Here is a 27,139-nt window from a genome sequence, read left to right on the forward strand (position 1 = left end):
GTCAGGTCCGACAACACTTCAGTGGTTTATCACATCAACCATCAAGGGGGCACGAGGTCCAGCCAGTCCCTTCGGGTATCTCAGGAACTGTTGACTTGGGCCTTCCCACAGTTTGCAAGCATCAGAGCGATGCACATTCCGGGGTGTCAAATGTGGTGGTAGATTATTTGTCGCGCCACAGACCTCCATCGGGGGAGTGGAGACTCAACCCAGAAGTGGTAGAGATGATATGGCAGCGGTTTGGCAGGGCGGAGGTGGACCTCTTCGCCTCTGCGACATCGACCCATTGCCGTCTCTGGTTCTCACTAGTGGAGGAATCCAGTCCTCTGGGGCAGGATCCTCTAGCAAACGCTTGGCCAGATCAGTTACTTTATGCCTTTCCCCCGATACCATTGATCTTGGCAACTGTTCACAGGGTCCTTCAAGGACACCACAGACTGCTGTTGGTAGCGCCGAACTGGCCGGGGAGACCTTAGTTTCCAATGATGTACAATCTCCTAGAGCAGGATCCCTGGAGCCTTCCCAGGAGAAGGGATCTTCTCCACCAGTTGGAGGGTCAGATTTGGCACCCGAATCCAGACCGCCTGCAGCTCTGTGTATGGCCTCTGAAGGGCCGGAACCACTTTTCAGAGTCTGCGATCGTGAGGTGCAAAACACCATATTGAACTCCAGAGCACCTTCTACCAGGAGCCTGTCGATGGAAGCTCTTCACTGATTGGTGCAGAAAGCATGCAATGGCCCCAGAGCAATGCCCTGTTCCCATGGTTTTACGTTTTCTGCAGTCTCTGTTAGAAAATAATAGTACAGTGTCTACCTTGAGAGTATATGTGGCTGCAATTTCAGCATATCATGTGCGAATAGATGGTCAGCCATTGGGGACTCATGCCTTGGTTACTCAGTTTCTTAGAGGTGCTCAACGGCTGCACCCTCCTCAGCCCACTCGGGTGCCCTCATGGGACCTGAGTCTAGTCTTAAAATCTCTTACATTGCACCCGTTTGAACCTCTGGAGCAGAGTGACCTGAAGTGGGTCTCACTGAAGACAGCATTTCTCTTGGCCATTACTCCACGCGTTATCAGTCAGCACATCCTGTATGCACTGGAATGCAGATGGTTCAGTAGTGACATTATGGCCGAACACAGCATTTCTCCCCAAAAGGCTCTCTGACAATTTTAGAAACCAGGCTATTGAGTTGACAGTGTTTAATCCTACAGTATTGGGTACACAGGAGGATGGAAGCAGACTTTTGTGCCCAGTAAGAGCCCTCCGGGCCTATCTGAGGGCCACAGAAGCTTTCCGGCAATCAGACCAACTTTTTCTCTGTCACGGGGGGCCAAAAAGAGGTCAGCCCCTCTCAAAGCAGAGATTGTCGCACTGGGTAGTGGAGGTGATCACCCATGCGTACAAATCTAATAATTATTCAGTGCCATTGGGGGTGAGATGTCATTCAACAAGGGGCATCTCAGCGTCTTGGGCTGCACTAAAAGGTGTTCCTCTTAGTGATATTTGTGCAGCAGCTACATGGTCATCAACAAGTACCTTTTCCAGATACTACAGGGTTAATGTGGCGGCTTCTGATACCATTGGGCAGCGGTCCTTTCTGGGCCCTCAACTTCCTCTTAAGGGTAAGCAGGACCTCCTCGTGACCTTGTTGTTATAAGTCATCCAGTGTGAAGCACTGCCTCTGGCGGTCAGGAAGAACGAAATAGAACGAGAGTTACGTATGTAACTGCGGTTCTATGAGTTCTGGATGACCTCCAGAGCTTTCTGTCACTCGGAGTCGGTGCGAGAAGATTCCGTAGGGACAGTCTGCAGGAAGTCACAGGGTTAAATAGGGGAGCACCCCGAGTCATCCTGGTCATGAGGGACTTTGTTGGTATTAAACTCGACCTATGCAATTGCAACGAGAGATAATATCCAGTGTGAAGCACTGCCTCTGGCGGTCATCCAGAACTCATAGAACCGCAGTTACATACGTAACTCTCGTTAAGTGTTGATGGAAAAAGATGCGTTTTCAGCCGTTTCTTAAAAATGGCTAAAGACTCAGCAGCTCAGGTAGAGTTAGGCAGGTCAAGGTCTGTGAAAGTGATTTTGTGCCTCTTTGGCATGGCACCACAAGGCGCTGTTCACTTGCAGAACACAAGCTTCTGGAGGCCACATAAGTCTGAAGTAGGTATAGGGTGTGATGAAGAAAGATGTGATGTGCGCCCTCTACAGCTCGTTAAAGACCCCTCTTGCAGTTGGAAGGAATTATAAGTCTAAGGAAATGTATAATAGAGATCAGTTTTTGTACCCTCCTCATCTGAGATATACAAGTTTCCATTAACATCAGAATAACAATAATTTTTGGACCATGACACAAAGACAGCCACTGTGATTAAACCGAGCAAAAAAATAAATAGAAAAAAAAAACCACTTGTTTTGCTATACTAATATATATAGATAATCATCACTCAAAAAAGTATGAAAATTAAAAATCAGACCACTTAAGATGGATTGACACCAAAATATTTTTATTAAAGCAGTATATTTATTTTACAGCATGACAAGATTTAAATATTAATCCAGAAACATACAACCTTATTTTTTTTCATACAACTTCCAGTATGGTTTTCGATGAATCACATCAGGACTTAAGATAGTACAGAGAAAATACGAGTTATATATGTTTGTAAAGTGCATCTCATTGTGTCTGCTGGAGCTGCTGGATTCAGTGCAGCAAGTAGAAGGAGAGCAGAGAACAGCAGAGGAACAGGAAACTCTGGGAGACACTTTTGGCACTGTTAAACGTGGAGTTCTGGGCGACGCTCGTGGTGACCTTTGTGGTGGAGCTCATGGTGGTGCTCATGGTGGTGCTCAGGGTGGAGCTCATGGTGGTGCTCGGGGTGGTGCTCGTGGTGGAGCTCATGGTGGTGCTCGGGGTGGTAATCGGGGTGGTAGTCTGAGCACCGTTACACAGGTTCCCCTCACAACATGAGAAGTCCACAATATTAGGAATCGGTGTTGTGCCATCACAAAGAGATTTAGAAATACAACCTTTGAAAACGTCTGAGATGCCTGATAAAAGGAAAGAAAACAAAGATTGAGTCAATCTAAGCTGGACATTGGTATTTGTGATCTGTATCAAATGTTTAAAATGAATGATGGAGGGACAAAATACAATGACTTTAATCTTTTTTTTCCCATTTCCAGATTCTCACCTGTGGCTGTAATGCAGCGGTCTTCAGACCCTGAACAGAACACTGTGTTTGTACAGCTCTGTCCTTTACAAGAGTAACATTTATTTCCATTGGGGATAATAGTGCTGGGTTCTACAGGAGGAAAACAGGTATTCGTCATTTTATTTTCTGTACAAAATATAACATCACTGCTCAATTCAATGATTTCCTAGTAGAAAGTCAAATCCCACCCTACATTTTATTTCCTGATTGAATGTGCTTTCGATGTAAAATGAGTGTTGACTTTAAAGAAAATAGTCTATTCCGTATAGTCAGTAAAGCACAATACCTGAAAGATCTAGTCTGTTACAGAAGTCAGCGCCACAGCACTCAGAATACCACTGTTTAGTGCCGATATTCATGGACCCTCTTTGACAGGCAGGAGCACAACCTTTATACTTAAGAGTAGTTTCATCTAAAGCAGAGGAATGATACAGGAATGAGCAGTTCAACTGCACAGCAGAAATACAATACTAGATATTCTATGCTTACAACCATAAATCCTATTTATGCATTAAATATACTTCTTCTTTCCACTGTATCAGCATCTCAGTCATTTCTAACAGTAATTTACCATCCGTCACACTGGACTTACCAACTTGATTTATCAATACTGAATTCAGGCAATTGGATCCTTCTTTGCATGATTCGAATTCACTGCTACAAGTCGACTGACCCTTGCACTTATAGCAGTTTAGAGAGTGTCCTTTAGTAATTAAAAAGAGAGAGACAGTTAGAGAGACATTAATGATCTGCATTTGTATCTAATAACATCAAAAGCAAACACTATACGTCTCTGTACCTGCAGTGAAAAGAATGAAGAGAGCAAAAACTGAGATTTGCAGATCCATCTTTGATCTGCAGGTGAACATAATAACGTACCTGTTTCAGGCTCATTTTATAGCTTGTCTGAAGGGGAGGATCTTCATGAGAAAATTAGGTGATGTCAGTTTTGTTCATGAGTTTGAGACAGTGGTTCTCAACCCTGTTCCTGGACCACCCCAAACTGCGCATTTTGAATATTTTCCTTTGTCAGACACACCCATTTCAGGGCTGTTTCTCAAAATGTGTTCTTATGTGATCTTGTGTCATTGTGTTCTCGTTCTACTTCATCATCTGAAGTTTGATTACAATACTCAAGAATGCAAGTTCAGAGCACGCATGAAATTACCCAGATGTGTTCTGTAACATGCAAAATACCAGGGGTGTCCAGTCCTGTTCCTGAGGGCAATGTCACGCAGATATATTTTACTCGTCTGAGCCAGCTAAAAAAAGCTCTTTAGGACGACTGAAAACTTCTGAAACTGGCTGTTTGATGCAGTAAATGTGCATTAAATGGGCAAAAGAATGTGGAAGCCTCGTCATGATTAATGAGTTTAGTCATTCCAGTGACAGCAATTAAATATATTGAATGTTACACCATACAATCAGTTTGTTCTTTTGAGGAATCTGGTGTTGAAGAACTTGACTGGCCTGCGCCAAACCCAGCCCTGAACCTCAGTGATGTCGGTCCTATAACATCTATTGGAAACCCTTAGAAGAGTGAAGCTGTAATAGCAGCAAAGGGAGGATCAACTCTCCATTAACACTTTAATGAAAACATCAACAGGAACAAATGGGTGAGGTGTTCAGATGTCCACATTCTTCTGGCCATTTAGCGTTTCTTTACTATATCATCAGCATGAGGAATTGCTTGTGGTGCTAAAATGTCTAAAGATTGAAAAATATATATTCAATTTTCATTAAATGTTGATAGAGCGATATTATTTGTGTGGAAGAAAGTGGTAAAAAAAAATACAAAGAGGCTAGAGGGACCTTTAGGCCACATTTATATAATAGCCATAATATATAATAAATATAATAAATGATGTCACCTTATGATACTAATTTCTTTAGTGACAAAAAAAATAGAAATTCATTGTGCCTGATGGATTTTCTGAGTAACTGATCCTTGCCATTTGACACAAGTGGAAAGTGAATCATTTTCTCATTTAATAATTTTTTACCATTTCATAAGATCTGCTGTATTGTGCATTTAGTGCAGTATTGATTATATAAGCATAAATCTTCAGCTTCTGCCAATCTAATGGTGTTTTGGGTGTCGTTGGTCTTTGGCTTCGACATCGGGGCGTCTGTAGCTCTTTCAACAAGGGGGATTTTATCCCAAATACTGTTTACATGTTCAGGACTTACTGAAAAATGATTGAAATGATCATCTGCAACAAAACTTAAAACAGAACAACTCAAGTCATTTTTCTCAATTTCAGAGATTCTCAGTAGTTGCACAAACCTTTGTGGACTATTTTTAGCACATATAGTGACAAACGTATAGTGTCCATCTTTTGGACAAAATAGTCCAAAAGATAGACAAATGAATACTTGCCTTTGCTTCAAGATCGGCAGAAATGGAACAAGGAAAGGAGAAACTTTGTTCCTGGTTACATTGTTGTCATTGTGGATTCAACAGCTCCACGTGGATCTTGGTTGATGGGACGAGTTCTGGAAGTCTGTTCTGTACGAGTCTGTACAAGTTCAAACTAAAACCAGTGTACTCGAGAGACCTGTAACAAAGCTTTGTCTGTTTTATGACAGCATGGAAATGTAATGGACTGATTGCAAAGACTGTTTAATTTCTAACCTACAGAGGACTGATTAATGCAAAGTTTACAGTGTTGCTTTGGGCTTTAATGGCTCTTTGTATTTGTATTGAATTGTAATGTCTATCTGCCATGTACAATTGGGGCCGAGGTGTACAGGTGCTGGTCATATAATTAGAATATCATCAAAAAGTTGATTTATTTCACTAATTCCATTCAAAAAGTGAAACTTGTATATTATATTCATTCATTACACACAGACTGATATATTTCAAATGTTTTTTTCTTTTCATTTTGACAATTATAACTGACAACTAAGGAAAATCCCGAATTCAGTATCTCAGAAAATTAGAATATTACTTAAGACCAATACAAAGAAAGGATTTTTAGAAATCTTGGCCAACTGAAAAGTATGAACATGAAAAGTATGAGCATGTACAGCACTCAATACTTAGTTGGGGCTCCTTTTGCCTGAATTACTGCAGCAATGCGGCGTGGCATGGAGTCGATCAGTCTGTGGCACTGCTCAGGTGTTATGAGAGCCCAGGTTGCTCTGATAGTGGCCTTCAGCTCTTCTGCATTGTTGGGTCTGGCATATCGCATCTTCCTCTTCACAATACCCCATAGATTTTCTATGCAGTTAAGGTCAGGCGAGTTTGCTGGCCAATTAAGAACAGGTATCCAATTAAGAACAGGGATACCATGGTCCTTAAACCAGGTACTGGTAGCTTTGGCACTGTGTGCAGGTGCCAAGTCCTGTTGGAAAATGAAATCTGCATCTCCATAAAGTTGGTCAGCAGCAGGAAGCATGAAGTGCTCTAAAACTGTGTGTCTCTCCTCTCTTCCTCCAGACTCTGGGACCCTGATTTCCAAAGGAAATGCAAAATTTACTTTCATCAGAGAATATAACTTTGGACCACTCAGCAGCATTCCAGTCCTTTTTGTCTTTAGCCCAGACGAGACGCTTCTGACGCTGTCTGTTGTTTAAGACTGGCTTGACACAAGGAATGCGACAGCTGAAACCCATGTCTTGCATACATCTGTGCGTAGTGGTTCTTGAAGCACTGACTCCAGCTGCAGTCCACTCTTTGTGAATCTCCCCCACATTTTTGAATGGGTTTTGTTTCACAATCCTCTCCAGGGTGCGGTTATCCCTATTGCTTGTACACTTTTTTCTACCACATCTTTTCCTTCCCTTCGCCTCTCTATTAATGTGCTTGGACACAGAGCTCTGTGAGCAGCCAGCCTCTTTTGCAATGACCTTTTGTGTCTTACCCTCCTTGTGCAAGGTGTCAATGGTCGTCTTTTGGACAACTGTCAAGTCAGCAGTCTTCCCCATGATTGTGTAGCCTACAGAACTAGACTGAGAGAGCATTTAAAGGCCTTTGCAGGTGTTTTGAGTTAATTAGCTGATTAGAGTGTGGCACCAGGTGTCTTCGATATTGAACCTTTTCACAATATTCTAATTTTCTGAGATACTGCATTTAGAATTTTCCTTAGTTGTCAGTTATAATCATCAAAATTAAAAGAAATAAACATTTGAAATATATCTGTCTGTGTGTAATGAATGAATATAATATACAAGTTTCACTTTTTGAATGGAATTAGTGAAATAAATCAACTTTTTGATGATATTCTAATTATATGACCAGCACCTGTAAGAGCCATTATGTCTGTTGTAATTCTGTTTTTTGACCACTGGGTGGAGTGTGGGCCTTAATGAGTATATAGGTAGGCAAAGAGTAAGAAAAAGCAGGTGTGTAATGAGAAGGAAGCACAACATTTGTAAATATGTGATGGCATTCGATGGGATTTTATATGCACTGTGCAGAGGAACTGTGTGATGAATAAATTTGATAAAGCAGTATTTGGAGGACGATTTATCTTGTTTGGATCTCACATGTCAGAAACCACCCTACAATACCTCAAGTGACAAAATGGCTATTTATGTCACTACATGGGCATTTAAGGAAGTGTTGTGGTGGTTTGTTGCTATAGTGTTTTGTTGCGGGAAAAAACAAACAAACAAAATGCCTTTATCCCTTGAGGAAATTTAGCCCTGTTGTGCCTGTACATAGTCAGCATGGGAAGACTTTAATTCTACTTGAAGGATTGATTCTGTTTCTGGTTTCACATTTTAGATAAGAAGGCTGTTATATATAACAGAACAATTTTATACAAATGACCAGATAAAAGAATTACAGAAGAGAAGCATCCGCGTGCTGCGTGTGCCATATCTGACATAAGAATGTGGTCTAGATGGGTGTGTGTGTGTGTGTGTGTGAGTACAATGTGTGTCTGTGGTTGTGTGAGTAAAGAACATGATGCTTCCTGTAAGTCGCTTCTGTGTATGTTTAATATTGTAAGTGTAAATAAACAGTCCCAGATGTTGTTTTATCTTCACAACATGTTTGATATTATTTCGATAAAGTAATACAGCCGGAAGTGATCTCTCGCATGTATATGTTGCACGTCCTGATTTTGCTGAGTTAGATGCATTCCTGGGTCAACATATTTGGTTGATCCTGGAAAAACATTCCAGTCTGAAAATTTAGTCTTAACCCTATTCCTACCGCTAAACCTAACCCTACCCATAAGTTATCCTAAAAATCAGAGGGAAACGATCGATGAATAACACTGATGTAGAAACACCAATTCATGATTTTAAGCCTAAACTTGACATAATCTGTAAACTTGTCCCTCAAATCTGATTGGTTGATTTGAATGTTGTTCCAGGATCAACAAAAATGTTGACCCAGTAACATTTTTAACTTAGCAAAATCAGGTTCTGCTGTATAGGTCAATGAGCGCGAGAGATCACTTAAGGCATCAGAGCACATTCAGACCTCACACACCGGATGCTCATGGCAGTTGGACATAGTGGTGTTTTAGAGGTAAAAAATTATATAAATACTGTTCGGTTTCTCACACAAACCGATCGTTTCGTGTCTTAGGACATCAATATGTCGTCACGAGCCGCAGGGTTTAATTTGGATTTGTCTGTGCATGTTTGTTTTTTTTACTCTTAAAGATGGAATTCCCATTGACTCGCATTAAGACTAAGACTGCAACGGTTGGAGTTAAAAATCATCATTTGTGTTCTACTGAAGAAACAAAGTCACCTACATCTTGGATGCCCTGAGGGTAAGCAGATAAACATCAAATTTTCATTTTTGGGTGAACTATCTCTTTAAGTCTAGAAGCACCAGAGCTACGGCATTCCCTTTATCTGTTTTTAGTAAAATATTTACAACTTTTAAAAGTGCAGTTTCCGTGCTGTGTTGAGACTTAAAACCCGATTGGAATTTTTCAAGAATATTATTTGACATCAAATGGGACTGCAGCTGGGTCAACACAATTTTCTAAAGAATCTTAGAAAGAAATGGCAAGTTTGATAGAAACAAGATTGGGCCTTTTTAATAATGGAGTTACTGTAGCTGTTTTTAGGCAGTCAGGAACAACCCCAGTAATTAGACAAGTGTTAAAAATAGTTAACCCTGCTAGAAATGTTATATTCCCAGAACATTCTCAGAACATCCACTGGTATTAAGGACGTTGTCTAGTAACGTTCCCAGAACGTTCAGAGACGTCACGATGTGGAGTTCTTTTAAGGGTTGGGGGACGTTATTTGGTGGACCTTCAGGGAACATTCAGGAAGTTATGGGAATGTTTAGGGGACTATTACTATAGGACGTTCTGTTAACTTCCCAAATGTCCTCTTTGTAACGTTCTCGCTTGACCATAAAATAACCAAAATAGAACGTCCCCCTACACTCATATCGGGAACCTTATTAAATGACCAACAGAGGACCATGTGGGAACGTTCTGTTAATGTCCCAAATGTCCTCATTGTAACATTCTTATGTGACCATAAAATAACCAAATTGGAACGTCCCCCTAAAGTCATATAAGGAACCTTGAACTGCAGCACTTTCATTACCAAAAGAGGACATTTTAGAAACGTCCTGAATGTTCTGTAAAGGTTTAGAATTTTTGTCACTTTTAGAGAACTTTTAGGCAAAGTTGCACAAGGTCATGAGAATGTCACCTTCTATGTGGGTGTTTATAGAAAATAATAAAGTTTCACCGTTATGGAGGTGAGCATTTGCTTTAGATGGGCTCTTGATTCTTCATATTTTATCATTAGATTTTCTCTGGCTGCTTTAACACGCTTGTTACATCAAAAATGCAAGAGAAATTCTGATCATATGAATTTGGTTATTTAGTGATCGTGTTAAAACATGAAGACAGATTAATTCTATCCAGAGAATAAACTCTGAGCCACTTTTGTTAGTCAATTTTGCTCTAATTTTCAATTAATTTTTTTGACACTTTGCCATAAAGTGCGTATTATATGCATGCCAAAACTCATTTTGGCGTATACATTCCACGAGATTACACGCTCGTATTATTGATACGCATTTTCGTGTGATCGGGCTTCAAAAAAGTCATATGCACCCCTGCCCATCATACACAGATACTCCTTTGCACGGTCAGTTAATGATATGCTAAAGCCCTTAATATTATAAAGCGATGAGAATACTTTTTGTGCGGCAAAAAACAGAGTCTTTATTCAACAATATGATGATTGATTTCAAAACACTGCTTCATGAAGCTTCGAAGCTTTACGAATCATTTGTTTTGAATCAGTGGTTCATAGCGCCAAAGTCACATGATTTCAGTAAACGAGGCTTCGTTACATCATAAGTGTTTTGAAACTTCAATAGTTCACGTGACTTTGGCAGTTTGATACGCGCTCCGAACCACTGATTCAAAACAAAAGATTCGTAAAGCTTCGAAGTTTCATGAAGCAGTGTTTTGAAATCGCCCATCACTAGATATTGTTGAAAAAAGTCACTATTTTGTTAATTTTGGTGCACAAAAAGTATTCTTGTCACTTTATAATATTAAGTTAGAAACACTGTAGTCACATGAACTGTTTTAAATATGTTTTTAGTTTTCTGGGCACTGAAAAAGGGAGTGTTATTGCCGGCGATGCAGGCCTTACGGAACCATCAGATTTTATCAAAAATATCTTAAAAGGTCTTATGGGTGTGGAATGACATGAGGGTGAGTAATTAATGACAATCTTCATTTTTGGGTGAACTAACCCTTGAAATCCCAATATAAACATACTTTAAATGTTTTAGAAAAAAAAAAAAAATCATCATCTATGTAGGATCTTGGAGAAACATACGTTTTTGAATTTTGACCATTTTGGCTCCTTCTATACTATTTTTCTTTTTTTTTATTGTTCTAAAAACTGTGAGATCTTGTGAGGTGATTGTGTCCTTTCTTTTCATCATTCTGCTTTTGGACTATCGTCTTTCTCAGTGAAAGCTACTACTTTTGAAATACATTAGGATATAAAAGGATGTACATCTATTGGTCTTTTTAAATTGAAGCTTAAATCTTTTTAAAAAATCTATCCAACTCTGTAAACATTGACATGGTTGCAGTTTAATTAACTTCTTAATAATTTGTTTTATGTATTTATTTTTGCCTCTGATACAGCAGAATGTGTGTGTATGTTTTTTGGAACTGTTTGTGATATTCTACCGGGGCACTGTGGGTGAAAATTAGCTTTGGGCTAAATCCGGTACAATGCATGAAATGGAAATATTTATGTTTAAAATTATACATGGTCCCTTTTCAAATAAATAAAAATATATTGAGAGATTTTTTATTTTTTTTTTTATTAACTGAAAAGTAAGGATAGTTCAGATAAAATACAAGCTCTATGTTCAGTACAGTGTGTCTGATTGTAGGATGAAGAGCTGCTGGATTCAGTGCAGCAGGAAGTAGGAGAGCAGAGAACAGCAGAGGAACAGGAAGCTCTGAGAGACACTCTGAGCACCGTTATATGTAGAGCTCTGGGTGACATTCTGATCACTGTTATATGTGGAGCTCTGGGTGACATTCTGATCACTGTTATATGTGGAGCTCTGGGTGACATTCTGATCACTGTTATATGTGGAGCTCTGGGTGACACTCTGATCACTGTTATATGTGGATCTCTGGGTGACATTCTGATCACTGTTATATGTGGAGCTCTGGGTGACATTCTGATCACTGTTATATGTGGATCTCTGGGTGACATTCTGATCACTGTTATATGTGGAGCTCTGGGTGACATTCTGATCACTGTTATATGTGGAGCTCTGGGTGACACTCTGATCACTGTTATATGTGGATCTCTGGGTGACATTCTGATCACTGTTATATGTGGATCTCTGGGTGACATTCTGATCACTGTTATATGTGGATCTCTGGGTGACATTCTGATCACTGTTATATGTGGAGCTCTGGGTGACATTCTGATCACTGTTATATGTGGAGCTCTGGGTGACATTCTGATCACTGTTATATGTGGAGCTCTGGTGACATTCTGATCACGGTTATATGTGGATCTCTGGGTGACATTCTGATCACTGTTATATGTGGAGCTCTGGGTGACACTCTGATCACTGTTATATGTGGATCTCTGGGTGACATTCTGATCACTGTTATATGTGGAGCTCTGGGTGACATTCTGATCACTGTTATATGTGGAGCTCTGGGTGACACTCTGATCACTGTTATATGTGGATCTCTGGGTGACATTCTGATCACTGTTATATGTGGATCTCTGGGTGACATTCTGATCACTGTTATATGTGGATCTCTGGGTGACATTCTGATCACTGTTATATGTGGATCTCTGGTGACATTCTGATCACTGTTATATGTGGAGCTCTGGGTGACATTCTGATCACTGTTATATGTGGATCTCTGGGTGACATTCTGATCACGGTTATATGTGGATCTCTGGGTGACATTCTGATCACTGTTATATGTGGATCTCTGGGTGACATTCTGATCACTGTTATATGTGGAGCTCTGGGTGACATTCTGATCACTGTTATATGTGGATCTCTGGGTGACATTCTGATCACTGTTATATGTGGATCTCTGGGTGACATTCTGATCACTGTTATATGTGGATCTCTGGGTGACATTCTGATCACTGTTATATGTGGATCTCTGGGTGACATTCTGATCACTGTTATATGTGGATCTCTGGGTGACATTCTGATCACGGTTATATGTGGAGCTCTGGGTGACATTCTGATCACCGTTACACAGGTTCCCCTCACAACATGAGACGCTCCCAAGATTAAGACTATCAGCTGCTTCTGCTACAGCATCACAGACAGATTTAGAAATGCAGCCTTTTGTAAAAAATGTCTGGCCATCAATATCCGCTGATGAAAAGAATCAAATGTTTAAAATTAATGATTGATATAAAAAAATAACATCAATCTTCATCTTTTTGAAGTTGGTTTTTTTACCTGTAGATGTAATGCAGTGGTCTTCAGTCCCTGAACAGCTCACAGTGTTTGAGCAGCTCTGATCATCACAATAAAAACATTTCTTTCCATTGGGGACAGTAGTGCTGGGAGGATCTACAGGAGGAAAAGTATTAAAAGTATTGTTTTATTTTCTGTACTTTCTGTAAAATATCTAATGAAACAACACTCCTTTAGCTGCTCCATTCAATCAGATCATGACAGAAAGCCACACCCTGTTTTATTTCCTGATTGAATGTCCTTTGGAAGTAAAATGAGTGCTGACTTTAAAGAAGTCATTTGCACATGATCATTGAAGTACAATACCTGGAGCATCTTGGACGTTACACTCGTCTGTGGTACAGCAAGAATAAGTTGTCTTTGAAGTGCCTAAGTTCATGAACCCACTTTGACAAATAGGAACACAACCTTTAATCTTCATTTTTGAACTAATGTCACCTAAAAAACATGAATGATACAGGAAAGACCAATTCAATACAAAACATTATACAATTTAAGAGAAAACAAATTAAATATCAGAAATCTATGCAGAAGATTTAAGATTTAGTCAAAAAAAAAAAAAAAAAAACAGTAAATTTAAATCATATTGGACTTACCAATTTGTGTAACTGTTGTTAAACTCAAGCACTGAGTAGATCCACTGGGACATGTTTTTACTGTTTGTCCCGCACAAGAACCCGTCAGATTCATGCACTCATAACAGCTGAGAGAGTGTGCTTTAGTAATAAAACAGAGAAAAAAGCATCAGTGATCTGTTATTATTCTCAGTAACATCACAAACACTATTTGTCTTTGTATACAAACAGGGTTGCCAACTTTGGGACTTTGGCTGGAGTGAGACTTTGTAAAAAATTCAGTTTGCGCGTGTGCACGGAGAAAATGTTTGGTAACCCTAATTTTAAAAATCAATATCAGTCCATGTTTACTTAGTATCACTGGGGTGAAATAATTGATTTTATTTTTTGTCAGTTTTGTTACCTGACAGGGGCGGAGCCAGACATTGTAAACATTAGGGGCTTAGCCCAAATCTATATTTGTCCAAAGACATTTCAATTTTCTATTAATAGCTTTACTGACATGAAAGGAGCTTTTGTTGAAAAGTACATTATTTGACAGTGTAATTTGTAAAACTTTGTTGGATGTACCTCCGCTAGGGGGGTCCGGGGGGCATGCCCCCCCGGAAGAAAATTTTGTACATTTTAAGGTTAAATGCATCAATCTGGTGCACTCTGGAAACTCAAAATTAAGAGCTTCAACCCATGAACAAAGAAACAGCATTGACTTGTACCTGGACATTAAAAAGGGTTCAAACATTTTTTTTTTTTTTACAATACTTTTGTACTCATTTCTTTTTAAAAGATATATCCTTGAGCTTTTATTTTGATCACCAGCTGATCGCGTGCGCAAATGTGCTCACTTCTCTTTAAAACACGCAGCACAGACAGATTGTATATATACTTAATCACTGTCTTTTGCTGTTTTATAAAGGCACAAAGCCATAGCACGGTTTCGATTTTAACTCGTTGGCAAACGTAGTATGTTTTAAATTTTCAGTTCATTATGAAACGGTGGCGGCAGCAGAGGGTCATTAATGGAAAACACTGAATGAATGTATAGCTGATAAATGTGCTAAAGTTGTCATATCGGTTGTTAACAAAACGTATATAACGTACTCGGTTACTTACGTTCCCTGAGAGATAAGGGAACGAGTATTGCGTTGCAAACGCTATGAGAAAACTCATTTTCTTGAGAAAATAACGGCCATGGTTTGTAAAGCAGAAGCAGCCTGGCCAGCGGCGGAATGTGCACGATCCGGGAGTGCTGAAGACGTTCTGCGCGGCCACAAATGGGCGGCGACCGCTTCTTCCAGTGGCAGGAGCTTCACATCCTTTTTCCTCAGCGCCGTCAACAAATAGAGCGTTAACTGTACCGTACACACCGCCGCCGACTTGAGCTGCAAAGAAGCTCTGGCCGCTTTGTCAAAGACGCTTGTCAAAAAGTAGCCTACGGGGAAGCTTGACGCTTTGGCCGCTCTGTATATTGAGTGCGCGCGCGCGGCCGGGGCTCTCTCTCTCTCTCTCTGCTCGTGCGCGCTGGAAATTTCATATTTTGGTATGAACATTAACCCGCCGGTGTGGCGGATAGCCTTTTGAGATTTGCTCGCCAAACGGAAAATCTACCCGCATTTGGCGCTTGGCGGGTGTTAATTTCGGACCCTACATTTTTATTGAGCAATTTAGCTAGCCCACATCATAACGCACGTCAGACAACATTTGCAACTATAGTTGAAGTCTGTAACTTAGTCTCGGCACACAGACTGATCAGGCAAGGCTACGTCTGTAGTGACAAGGCTCACCATTTTATTATTTGCTTACCTTGATTGTCTTCCAAACTTTCACACGTGCCGACTCCGACTCCGAAGTTCCGAACCTATACATGGGTTTCAAAGACGTCACTTCCGCTATGCCCGCCGCCATATTTGGGACCAGTCACAGCTGCGCGTCCAGTTTAAGTCTATGGTGACAGCAGCTACAAATACCAGAGGAAGGCCAACAAAACGCTCTCAGAAGGTTCACAACAAGTTTACAATATATCTGGGATATGTGGTGCTGTTAGCCGTTTCAACAGTCGTCAGAACTACAAATTTATTTGATTTATTTGAAAATATTGTGAATTCTAGTTGCTGTGTTTCGGCGTGTTGTTACAGGATGAACAAATTCACGACACCAGCTGACTACATTACTTAGTTCAAGTATGCGTGCATGATTTTGTGCAAATATAAGTTGTAATTTTATGTATATCTTGTATAAATATATATGAATTACCATATATAGGATGTGTCCCGTTGAGTTAATTAACCTTCTAGCAAAGCGCTTCAGTTTACGGGTGTTCATTCAGTGCGCGCAGCTCAAATAATACTGTTATCAAAATGAGATTGTTATTGTTCATGATCCTTATTATTAATCAAACTATGTGTTGATGAAAATAATACTAGAACAATATAAGAGCTAGTTATTAAAAATAATGCATTCATTTTCTAAAATAAATATTAAAGTTTTAATATTACTGTGTAGTAACGTTAAACATTTTAATGACTTAAAGGCAGGGTAGGCAAAAAAATGTATAAAAAACTTTTTTTCAAAATTTGTTTAAACTTTATTTATATATCAATACATAATTAAAATGTAAGTACTCTGAAAAAGAAAGTATAAAAATCGAGTGTCTGTAGACCTCTCACGACTGTTTTAAAGACAGCTCATTATTTCCATTCACTCCACCCCCTCCCTTCTGGGCTCCTTCCAAAGCCACGCCCCCAAAACGCATGAACGTGTGACTCCGACCACTGAGCTGGAAGACGCATTATTTACCTGAGACGAGCGGAGAGGAAGGAGCACGGCATGTAGTGACATCATGTCAGAATCACATGTAATAAAAAATAACTTTATAATTATGAAGATAAACAAACAAGATGTATTTTAGTACTCACTATCAAGCTAGCATATTGATATTGGTAAAGTTTAAAATATATATTTTTTGATTCGCTAACGAGCTATCTATAAGGCAAAGCTAAAAACAGGTTGCATGATACACGTTTTTCCATTACCATCATTTACACTGTGATGAAGATGAATTTCGTGTAAGATTCATAACATATACGTTGTTCTACAGATCAACAGAGTAACATACACTCAAATATCAACTCACAACTGCATTGCAGACACAAAATAATAACACACACATACAACAAAGTGTGTACGACACACACAGATACAAGATAAAGACATCAGTAAACATAGGTAGAGAATATAAAAACAAAACAAAGGCGAAAAAAAAACGTGCAGGTAAACTTACAGGTGAACATGGTAAAAGAGTTAGACAGAGGGTAAAATTATGCACAATTCAACACTATAGCTATCATTATTTATCGTCTCTACTACGGCTCGCTAAGTAATGTTATGTTAGCTATATTACGCAGCTACGTGTGCTAATGACACATGCTTCATGAAAAAATAAACAAAAAAATATGTATGATCAAAATACAAAAAGAAAGATTTACCTGTCCAGCAGAAATAAAGCCATCAAGGAGTCACTTTTCAGCCCTTGAGTTCCCTCAGTTCTCGCCATCGCTGGAAAGCCACGCCGATATTAACTCGCGTTTTATTTCTTTGTTTATCCAAAGACTTTTTGTTCATTGCCTTTTCTTGTACTGTTACTGTCTTCCTTTTTTTGCCTGGTTTGCCTTCACTAACTGCATAGGCCGATACTGTGAATTTAGCTTGCTGTTTCTCTGCCATTGTTTTGGTATTCCTAGGATCCATGCCTCTTGGATTCCCCAAATCAAACGTGCGCGCGCAAGTGGGCAGGTCATGTGTGGCAAAAGGGTGGTTGCCATGGTTGCGAGAGAGTGACAGCCGCCTAAGCCAATCCTATGTTTCGTCCCGGATGGAAATAATGAGCTGTGTTTAATACAGATTAAACGGTCTAGAGTCACTCGATTTTTATACTCTTTTTATCAGAGTTCTTACATTTTAATTATGCATGTATATATATAGAAAGTTTAAACAAATTTGGAACAAAATTTCTTACCTACCCTGCCTTTAATCATTGCTGTTTGAGCTGCGCACGCTGAAGCTGAAGATAATAAAAAACCCATAAACTGAAAGTTAATTAACTCATCGGAACACATCCTATATAAAATAATCCAGATATTAATACAAAATAAAAATATTACAACTAGCATTTGCACAAAATCACGCACAGATGAACTTGAAGTAACGTCATTGAAACCCCGAAACACAGCAAATAAGCCCAAATAATTCACAACGTTATTTTACAAATATATACGATTATAATATCATGTATAAGAAGAAGACAGTCCCAATCATATTAATGTTTTGTCTTACTTTTTGAGCGCTCGCGCTGAAGCTATAGATGATCATCAGCTCTGTGGGTTATTTACCTCAACGAAACACATCCTTTATGAGAATAATCAGATATTTATACTTAATAAAATTAATAAGTTTTATCTGTACAAAATGACGCGAATGCACAAGTGAAGTTTGAACAAGTTATGTAATCAATGTAATCAAACTCAGTCGACGCGCTCTTACCACAACAACACGCTGAAACAACAACACAGAGAATTCACAACATTTTATTACAATAGTGTTCTCGTTATAATGTTATGTAAATGACAGTCCCAGCAGTTATTAATGTTGTGCATTGCTGTTTGGCTGCCAGTGGTGTGGTCCCTTCTAAATGAAGCCAATAATTCTGCCGATCTAACTACTTTGGGATCAAATAAATTTGTAGTTCTGACGACTGTTGAAACGGCTAACAGCACCACATATCCAAGATATATTATAAACTTGTTGTGAACCTTCTGAGAGTGTTTCGTTGGCCTTCCTCTGGTAATTGTAGCTGCTGTCACCATAGACTTTAACAGGGCGCGCAGCTGTGACCGGTCCCAAATATGGCGGCGATAGAATACAGTGACGTCACATGAAACCCATGTATACTCCGAACTGTCTCTGAACTTCTCACACGCAACTGACGTATCAGGTGCAAGGTTTTCAGCCAATCAACGATCAGAGAATACTGCAGTGAGAACGTTGTAGGGAGATGTAACAGCTGTGGGCCTTAAACTCCTCTCCTGTCATTAATACGCTGTGGTCTAGTAGTCATCAACAGCAAGTAACGGATTGAGAGGGGAGAAAAATGGATTTTGGCGTGACATTTCTTGCGTGTGCGTGAGAGCGTGAGATTGATGCTAAAAGCGTGAGTGTCACGCCAGATGCGTGAGAGTTGGCAACCCTGCAGTGTGTAATGTTAGCTTTAGCCACAGAGCATAGCCTCAAACTCACACAAAATCAAAGGTAACCATCTAAATAAATACTTTACTCACATAATTCGAAGCATGCATACAGCATGCATGACGAACATCTTGTAAAGATCCATTTGAGGGTTATATTAGCTGTGTAAACTTTGTTTATGCGATGTATATATAGTCGAGAGCTCGTGGGGCAGAGGGAGCGCATCTCTTAAAGGGGCCGTGCTGAAAAAATCAGTGCATAGTTAATGATACCCCAAAATAGGCAGCTAAAAAAATTAATTTAAAAAAATCTATGGGGTATTTTGAGCTGAAACTTCACAGACACATTCAGGAGACACCTTAGACTTATATTACATCTTGTAAAAAAACAATCTAGGGCACCTTTAAGTTGTAACCCTTTGTAACCCTAAAACACAAAATGCAATGTATAATTTAAGTAAAACACCTGTGAAAAATTGGATAATACAGATAATTCCTTCATATTAACACAGTAAACTGTGCTCTATTTTTACAGACTTTCTTAGAGTGTATAGCACACTAAAACCCAATACACTGCTTAAAACCATAATTGTTGAAAATGTGTAGTTTTACTAGTTAATAAAAAAAACATAAATGTAATTGTTTAGAAATGTGTATGTTCAATAATTCAATGTTGAATTTAAAAAAAAATATCTGATCATAAAGATGTTTATATTACTTTTACAAATAAAATATATGTTTATATTATTTTTTATGAACAAATCTAAATTAACATATTTCAAATCATATTTTTTTATGATTCCTCAGGGATGACGTGTTTTTGCAGGCCAACCCAGAAGTTAGCGGCGCACGGATTCCCTCGATCGAAAGCCTATGCAGACTTTTAGAAAATCGCAAAAAATAAGCTCTGTGTTTAACAAAGGGTTATGACACTTACACGTTTAGTCTATCAAGATAATCTTTACAAGTTAACACAACATTTATACATTTTTATACCTAAATAAAGTCGTCAGATATAAAAAGCTAACAGTAGGCTATAAACGGACTACAGCATACCATGGTCGCGGATCAATGTCACCACCACCAAGCTTCCTCAAACTTTATTTAAAAAACAACTTGATTTAAAAACATGCTCGCTGATTATGATCTGCACTGTGTATGAATACTTATCCACTTTTCATGAGAAATGCTGTCCAAATGTTTGTCATGATGACATCTAAAGTCCGGTAAGTAGTCCCTTTTAGCAACTTGTTAGCAACTGCCGTTTTTAAGACACAAGCAAAAACCCATAGACTTTAGGGCCATGGAACCAGAGGTCCTAAAATGCTAACTCGCTTCCGGGTTTTGCATACAAAAACGTCATTTAGCAACTTTTAGCAGCAAATCCACCCACCTTTAGCAACTTCCCCTGAAAATGAGTTGGCAACACAGGAACTGCATAACTAACTCCCTTGCTCACAGCAATAGCCGCTTTTCCATAGTCAGACCGAACGCTTCTTAGAATGGTAAGGAACGGTTCCAGTTGTGTTTCCACTTGAGCCTGGTACTGCACAGCATGATTACTAACCGTTCTCGGCCCAGAACACTTGTCTGTTGCCTGGCTACCAGTTTATCTGTAGCTGGTTAAGCGCTCTATTTGAACGACATTAATAATAAAATTAAAAGAAATAATAAATAAATATTAATACAATGACAATATATTAATACAACACAATTCTGCAAAAAAAAAAGTAAGACATTCATGAAAATCTTTTTTTCAAATTTTCTGAAGAGGCATGATTGCTTTATATGATGAACAGATTTACTTTAGGCAGAAAAGCAAAAATGTCTGCTCAGATGGTCTTTTACAGGGCTTTGTTTGTTTTTGTCTGAGAATCCTATTATTAACAGTCTTCTCCTTTTAGATATTGCTCTTATATACTTTTATTGAAGCTCTTCTTTAAGTAACAGAAAACCTGTTAATTAAATGTTTCAGAGGTCAACATGAGCAAAAGGGTTTGACAGATTGAGAGAACCATGATCAAATCTCTCCTTTACTGCTTTACCCTATCATCCCACAACACTTGGAATATATGATATGAGTTACATGGGATCATTCTTTGATACTTCTGAATCTTTTTAAAAAGTCTGATGATGGTCACTATTCACTGCCATCATATGGACGAGCAAAAGTGGAACATTTTTTAAAATTGCAAAAAAAAAAAAAAAAAAAGTCCAAAAAAGAAAGAAGCGCGTATGGCATTAGAACAACACCAGGGGAAGTAAATGATGAGTTAATTTTCATTTTATGAACTATCCCTTTAATCTCTTTTTAAGAAATAAAATAGTTTATTATTGTTTTATCTTTACAGCATGGCAAGTTTAATTAAATATGACCCCAGGAACAAGCTGATGTAGTATTTTATTTCATAAAGTGTCAGAATTTCACTGCAAAAAATCACATCAGCACACCAAAGATACAGTGAAAATACAAGCTATATGTTCTGTACAGTGTGTCTGATTGTAGGATGTGAAGAGCTGCTGGATTCAGTGCAGCAGGAAGTAGGAGAGCAGAGAACAGCAGAGGAACAGGAAGCTCTGGGAGACACTCTGAGCACCGTTACACAGGTTCCCATCACAACATGAGATGCTCACAACATTTCTAACCGCTGTTGTGGCATAACAAAAGGATTTAGAGATACAGCCTTTTACCGTCGCTGTCTGGCTTCCAGAAGTCTCTGATGAAAAGAAAGAAAAAAAAAAAAAGGTTGATTCAGTCTATGAGTAACAATTTCTACTCGACCCACTCCTAGCAGGATTTGAACTGTGGTCTCCGGCGTGGGAGGCGGGCGTGCTAACGAGGAGGCTAAAGACTGTAGTCTGTAGCGACAGTCGCTAGAGCGGCTCTTGAGATCAGTGGGGTTTACACGCACTACTTTTACAACAGGCCTACAACAGTTACATAAGCTGGGCATTGGTATATGATCTGTGTCATTTGTTTAAACCTAAGAGAGTTTAAAAGATCACGACTTTAATCTTCTTCCTTTTTCAGATTCTCACCTGTTGCTGTAATGCAGCGGTCTTCGTCTCCTGAACAGCTCAATATGGCTGAGCAGCTCTTCCCATCACAAGTGTAGCATTTCTTTCCATTCGGGACATTAGAGGGTTCTACAGGAGGAAATCAAGTATTCTTTTATATTCTCATATCTAATACAACACTCCTTGAGCAGAAACAACTTAGTTACTGCTCAATTCAATCAGTTCACGGCGAGTCACCCTTTTATTTTCTGATTAAATGTCCTTTGAAGTAAGATGAGTGTTGACTTAACAGAAGATAGTTATTTGCACAGTCGTTGAAGCATAATACCTGGAGCATTCTTGGAAGGTTACACAGGTCTGTGTTACAGCAGGAATGTAGCTGTCCTGACAAGGCCAAAGTTTATGGACCCACTTTGACAGGCAGGTAACACATCCTTTAGCCTGCACTTTAGAAGTAATGTCACCTAACATATGAATGAAACAGAAAAGATCAATTAAACTGGAAAAATGATTTATAAATATCAACATTTATTTTTTTATTTGTTTTTAAATACAAATCATAACAATCTGAGGGAAAACAAATAAAAAAAAAATCTATGTAGAATATTTTGTGATTGAAATTATAAATTCCATCAGAAAAATGAATATTTTGTTCTGTTGCAGCTTCCAAGCAAATTATAGCAGCATCTCCATTAGTCAAATATAACAGTAAATTTAAGTCATATTGGACTTACCAACTTTTGTTATCCCTGTTGAACTCTCACACTGAGAATATCCACTGAGACATGTTTGTTCTGTTTGTCCCGTACAAGAACCTGTCAGACTCATGCACTCATAACAGCGGAGAGAGTGTCCTGTAGTAATAAAACAGAAACAGTGAGAGAGAGAACATCTAATGATCTGTATTAGTAATCAAAAACATCACAAACATTATTTGTCTTTGTACCTGCAGTGAAAAGAATGAAGAGAAGAAAAATTGAGATTTGCAGATCCATCTTTGATCAGGAGGAGAATGTAATAACGCACCTGTTTCAGTGCCCATTTTATATCTTATCAAAAGGGGAGGGTCTTTATGATAAAATGAAAGTTTAACAGAAGGACGTTTCTTGTAACAGAAACTTAAAAGGAAGGCATCAAGGTTTAAAAAAGAATTGCAAGAAATGTATAGGTTTACTTAAACCAACTTCCTTAAAGTGTAGTTGATCCAAAAATGGAAATTCTGTCATCTTTCATTGTCGATGTCAAGTTTTATTTATATAGCACTATTAAAACAACACATGTTGACCAATGAGCTTTACATCATCTCAGTGTCAAAACATAATAATACAATAATAATACAGTAATTCTTCTTATTATTATTGTTATCATCAACAAGACAAATACACCATGGCAAACAACTGTGTCTTAAGTTGTATTTTAAAAACATGTACAGATTCAGTATCCCTAACATGCAAGGGTAAACTATTCCAAATCTTGGTGCTACTACCAAAAATGCACAATTCCCTTTCTGACTTAACTTGGTACTTGGAATTTTAACGTTACATTTTGAGTTGTTGATCTCAATGTTCTTCCAGACTGATACTCAATTAGCAAATCTGATAAATAAGCCAGTGCAAGGCCATGCAAAGATTTATACACTAATAAAAGAATGCTGAAAAAAATCAATCCTATACTGTACAGGAAGCCAATGTAGAGAGACCAAAGGATGGAGTGATGTGTTTCACGGTTTTTAATCTCTTAAACTTCCAGGACCATTTTGGGGATTCCCACCTGGAATTGGCCTACCCAAATTGAAAAGCTTCCCATACCCACATACATTGCTCTAAATGCAAAATTGTGGTGTCATTTTACAGGAAACCCTTTGAAGTTACATAAAACACAGCTAAAAGTGATTTAAAAAAAGAATTAAAAAAAGATTTTTTTTAAAAATTCTTATTTGAAAGTGTATAACTCAGGCCCTGAGTGCTCTAGCACCTGCACAGATCTATTTGTTTCCTCTAGATTTCAGCAAATAATAGGAAAAATAATTTTGTCTCTATCATATTGTATGCAAGAGTGATTCAAATGCACCTGAAGGGGAAGAATATAATGATCCTTTGGAAGATCATTCGATCTATGAATGTCACACAATTAATCTACATGGGCAAATTCCTTGGAATGATAGATTTCTTGTGATATATGACTTGACTGTTTTGTGAAAAATATAAAAAATACTTATTTGTAGAAATATTTTCTTCGCAATCATCATGCGGAAATTTCGTGTCTGGGATCAGTGCATATGTAAACTAAATTTTGCCTGCCTTGTTTATCATAAAAACAAAAGTTAAAAGTATTCTCTGTAAAGTTTTGATTCTAAGCTTTCAAATGATACCAAATATGGCAGGGGTCGGCAAGTAAGTTTGGCATTGGGCCAAAAATATTTTCGCCACTACATGGCGGACCAGAACATAGTCAAAGGATAATTTAAGAAATTAATTGATGAAATAAAATGCAACTAGAATTGCCTGTGGCAGACTGTTAAGGCAGAAACACACCAAGCCTGACAGTCAGCCGTCAGGTAGTTTTTGTTCATCGGCCGACTAAGTTTTCTCAGTGTGTTCCACACCGTCGGCTGAAGTTGGTCCTCGTCTGCTTTTTTCGGGCGATTCAACATGTTGAATCGACGTTGGAGCTCGGTCCATTGGGCCATCTGATCATTCTGATTGGCCGTTCAGCTACTGCCACCTGCTGGTACAGAAAGGCATTTCATCTCATGCAGGCGCAGAGTGATGTGCTACTTGGCCATCGGCTATCGAGCGTCGGTTTGGTGTGTCAGAGAAACTTTGAACCCAGACGCTGCTGACGTGAGCCAACCCCGCAGTCTGCTTTCATCGCCACTAGTTCGTCAGCGTCGGCTTGGTGTGTTCCTGCCTTTGCAGTGTATTTTGTAACTGGTATTGAGCTGTTTAAATCCTGTAGTAGGACAGTTATTAACAAAAAGCCACATTTGTGTGGCGGTGTCCGGGTTTTACACTGGATAAATTAATAAAGCAGAGTAGTGACACTTAATCTGTCAAGTATCTTCATTCACCAGCTTGCAACACAGACAGTTTTGCTAAAACACACATATGTAGGAGATGCGAAATGGATAAAAATGACTCAAAAAATAAAAGAAGACTTGAATAAGCCCATTAATGGCATGTTTGAGTCATGCTCATAACAAACTCTGTTTTATTTCCTCTTTCCATATTGTGAATAATAGATGTGTATCATTTTAATTTGCTTGTTACAAAATGGAGCCTAACTTATTGTAATAATTATTTGATGTAGCCTATTTTTACACATTTAGAAGTATTCCTTGGCATCCTCACATACTAAACTGCATTTTTTAAAAAATTGTTTGTGTGCTGGGGTACGCTATTACATCGTGTGCAGAGTGATGTTAACATTTAAGCTAGCTGGTGAGAGAAAATGGCACTATCAAAGAGTCTAAAGAGGAAAGTTGACAGCAAAAATAGGGCATACAAAGAAGAATGGAAAGACAACTATGCGCTCATCCTACCTAGTTTTGTGAATGCAAAGCGGGTCCACTGAAATATGGGGTGATTAACAATCTTGCGGCAGCATTTTGAACCTTTTGCAGCTGTAGGACAGATGCTTGACTACCCTTGTACAGCGAATTACAGTAATCAAGTCTGGATGATATGAGAGCATGGATTGCAAATTCAAGGCTCTTAAAAGTCAGACATGATTTCATCTTGGCCAAATTTCTCAAAAGAAAATAAAAACTTGACTTTACCACATGATTTATTTGTGTGTTCAACTTCAGGGAGCTATCAATATAAACACCCAAGTTTTTGATGCATTCTTTAACAAACATGCAGTATGGATTCGGAGAGGAGGGGGGTCTTTGTGTATAAAAGGTTGGGAACCACTGCCCTAAAGTAGCTGCAATTCAGTATATATGACCAACACCAACACACTGGATGCTCATGATTCATCCTGTTTAAACAGTTTCATTTTCTCTGAAATCATTAAAGATCAGACTTTGGACACTATAAAAGACAAATTCTTTAATGATCCTAAAACACATCAGAGTGAGTTTCATCATTTTGATCACATTCACAAGCACTAAAAAGATAAAAGTTGTTTTTTCCCCCAAGTTTTAAAAAGATCAAAGTATCATGCCAATTACACAATCAGTTCAAAAATGATCAATACAAAACAACAACTGCTCTGAAATAACAAAAGATGCATACCTGACATTAGAAAAATACATTATATATATATAATTTTTCTTCTGATGTCAGGTATGCATCTTAAATTAGAAAAACTTTGTTCTTTTTCTTTTTTTTTTCTGGTCCAAAATAATAAAAATATCCATCCATGCATTTTCCAAACAAATTAAAGAACAAAAAAAATGGGCTAACACAAACAAAGCACAGTGTCAGATAAAATAATTTGAAGATCAAATAGTTAGAGAAAATGTTTTAGGTTGAGCAATTCGGCACAGAAAAGCAGGTACCTGGATGCCAAAAAATGAGACAGACTCAAAGTGCAGTTCAATCATTTGGCACACACTTTATTGTCCAGAGTTGCATTATATAATTAGAATATAAGAAGTGAAACTAGCAGTTCAGTGACTGAAGTACATAAAAGGAATATAAGGTCACTCATTACTATGACGTGAGGCCTGCATCTCTTTAAGGTGTACAGAGAAAGATCACATGATGAAAAGGGCACAGGATGTTTTTGGAATCTCACACACAGAAAAATGGTTTAAAGGAAAACGTGATGGAATCCAGAAAGGGACTAAAGTCCCTTTAGGGCAAGTCCTTGGCAACAATCTTTGGAACGCCTCTGGGGCATCTAATTCAGTCGTGCAAGAGCAGGTCCTATCTCTTTGAACAGAAAATTCTCCAAAGCTGTTCACCAAGTTAACAATTAATATTTGAAATCACCAATGAAATCTGACAACTATCTAACAAATTTTGTTTCTAAGCACTCAAATCATGACAAAAAGAAAACAAAAATGCATTTTTTAAGGCTGGACCAGCTTAATGCTTATGTGCAGTCAAAAGTTTTTTTTTTTTTTTTTTTTTTTTTTTTTACATTTTTAGAGAGTATTTAATAATGAAAAAAACTGTCTTTAATAATGAACTCAAAA

At 38.4% G+C, this 27,139-nt stretch overlaps 3 protein-coding genes across 3 annotated transcripts in view; all 3 read right to left on the minus strand.

Annotated features, from left to right (window-relative positions):
* Positions 1–2,520: 2,520 nt before the first annotated feature.
* On the minus strand, positions 2,521–6,004 carry LOC125271485 (urokinase plasminogen activator surface receptor-like). The gene is made up of 4 exons (XM_048195530.1): positions 3,813–6,004; positions 3,507–3,632; positions 3,200–3,310; positions 2,521–3,056 (listed from the first exon to the last, which is right to left on the minus strand). Exons 1-4 carry the CDS (start codon positions 3,973–3,975, stop codon positions 2,710–2,712), a joined length of 747 nt encoding a protein of 248 aa, XP_048051487.1. The 5' UTR covers positions 3,976–6,004; the 3' UTR covers positions 2,521–2,709.
* A 5,596-nt stretch (positions 6,005–11,600) lies between these two features.
* On the minus strand, positions 11,601–13,912 carry LOC125273168 (GATA zinc finger domain-containing protein 14-like). The gene is made up of 5 exons (XM_048198433.1): positions 13,760–13,912; positions 13,470–13,601; positions 13,146–13,259; positions 12,499–13,058; positions 11,601–12,191 (listed from the first exon to the last, which is right to left on the minus strand). The coding sequence occupies exons 1-5, from the start codon at positions 13,851–13,853 to the stop codon at positions 11,601–11,603; spliced, it is 1,491 nt and encodes a 496-aa protein (XP_048054390.1). The 5' UTR covers positions 13,854–13,912.
* Positions 13,913–22,419: 8,507 nt separating this feature from the next.
* LOC125272874 (lymphocyte antigen 6E-like) overlaps positions 22,420–27,139 on the minus strand; it is a 57,573-nt gene continuing 52,853 nt past the window's right edge. The window contains exons 2-3 of the transcript XR_007185942.1: positions 22,728–22,847; positions 22,420–22,457 (exon numbers count right to left, since the gene is read on the minus strand). The gene's annotated coding sequence lies outside the window, so the exon portion shown is untranslated. The remainder of the gene's footprint in view (positions 22,458–22,727; positions 22,848–27,139) is intronic.

The sequence above is a fragment of the Megalobrama amblycephala genome, linkage group LG7 (genome assembly GCF_018812025.1).
Source record: "Megalobrama amblycephala isolate DHTTF-2021 linkage group LG7, ASM1881202v1, whole genome shotgun sequence".
NCBI classification, from domain to species: domain Eukaryota; kingdom Metazoa; phylum Chordata; class Actinopteri; order Cypriniformes; family Xenocyprididae; genus Megalobrama; species Megalobrama amblycephala.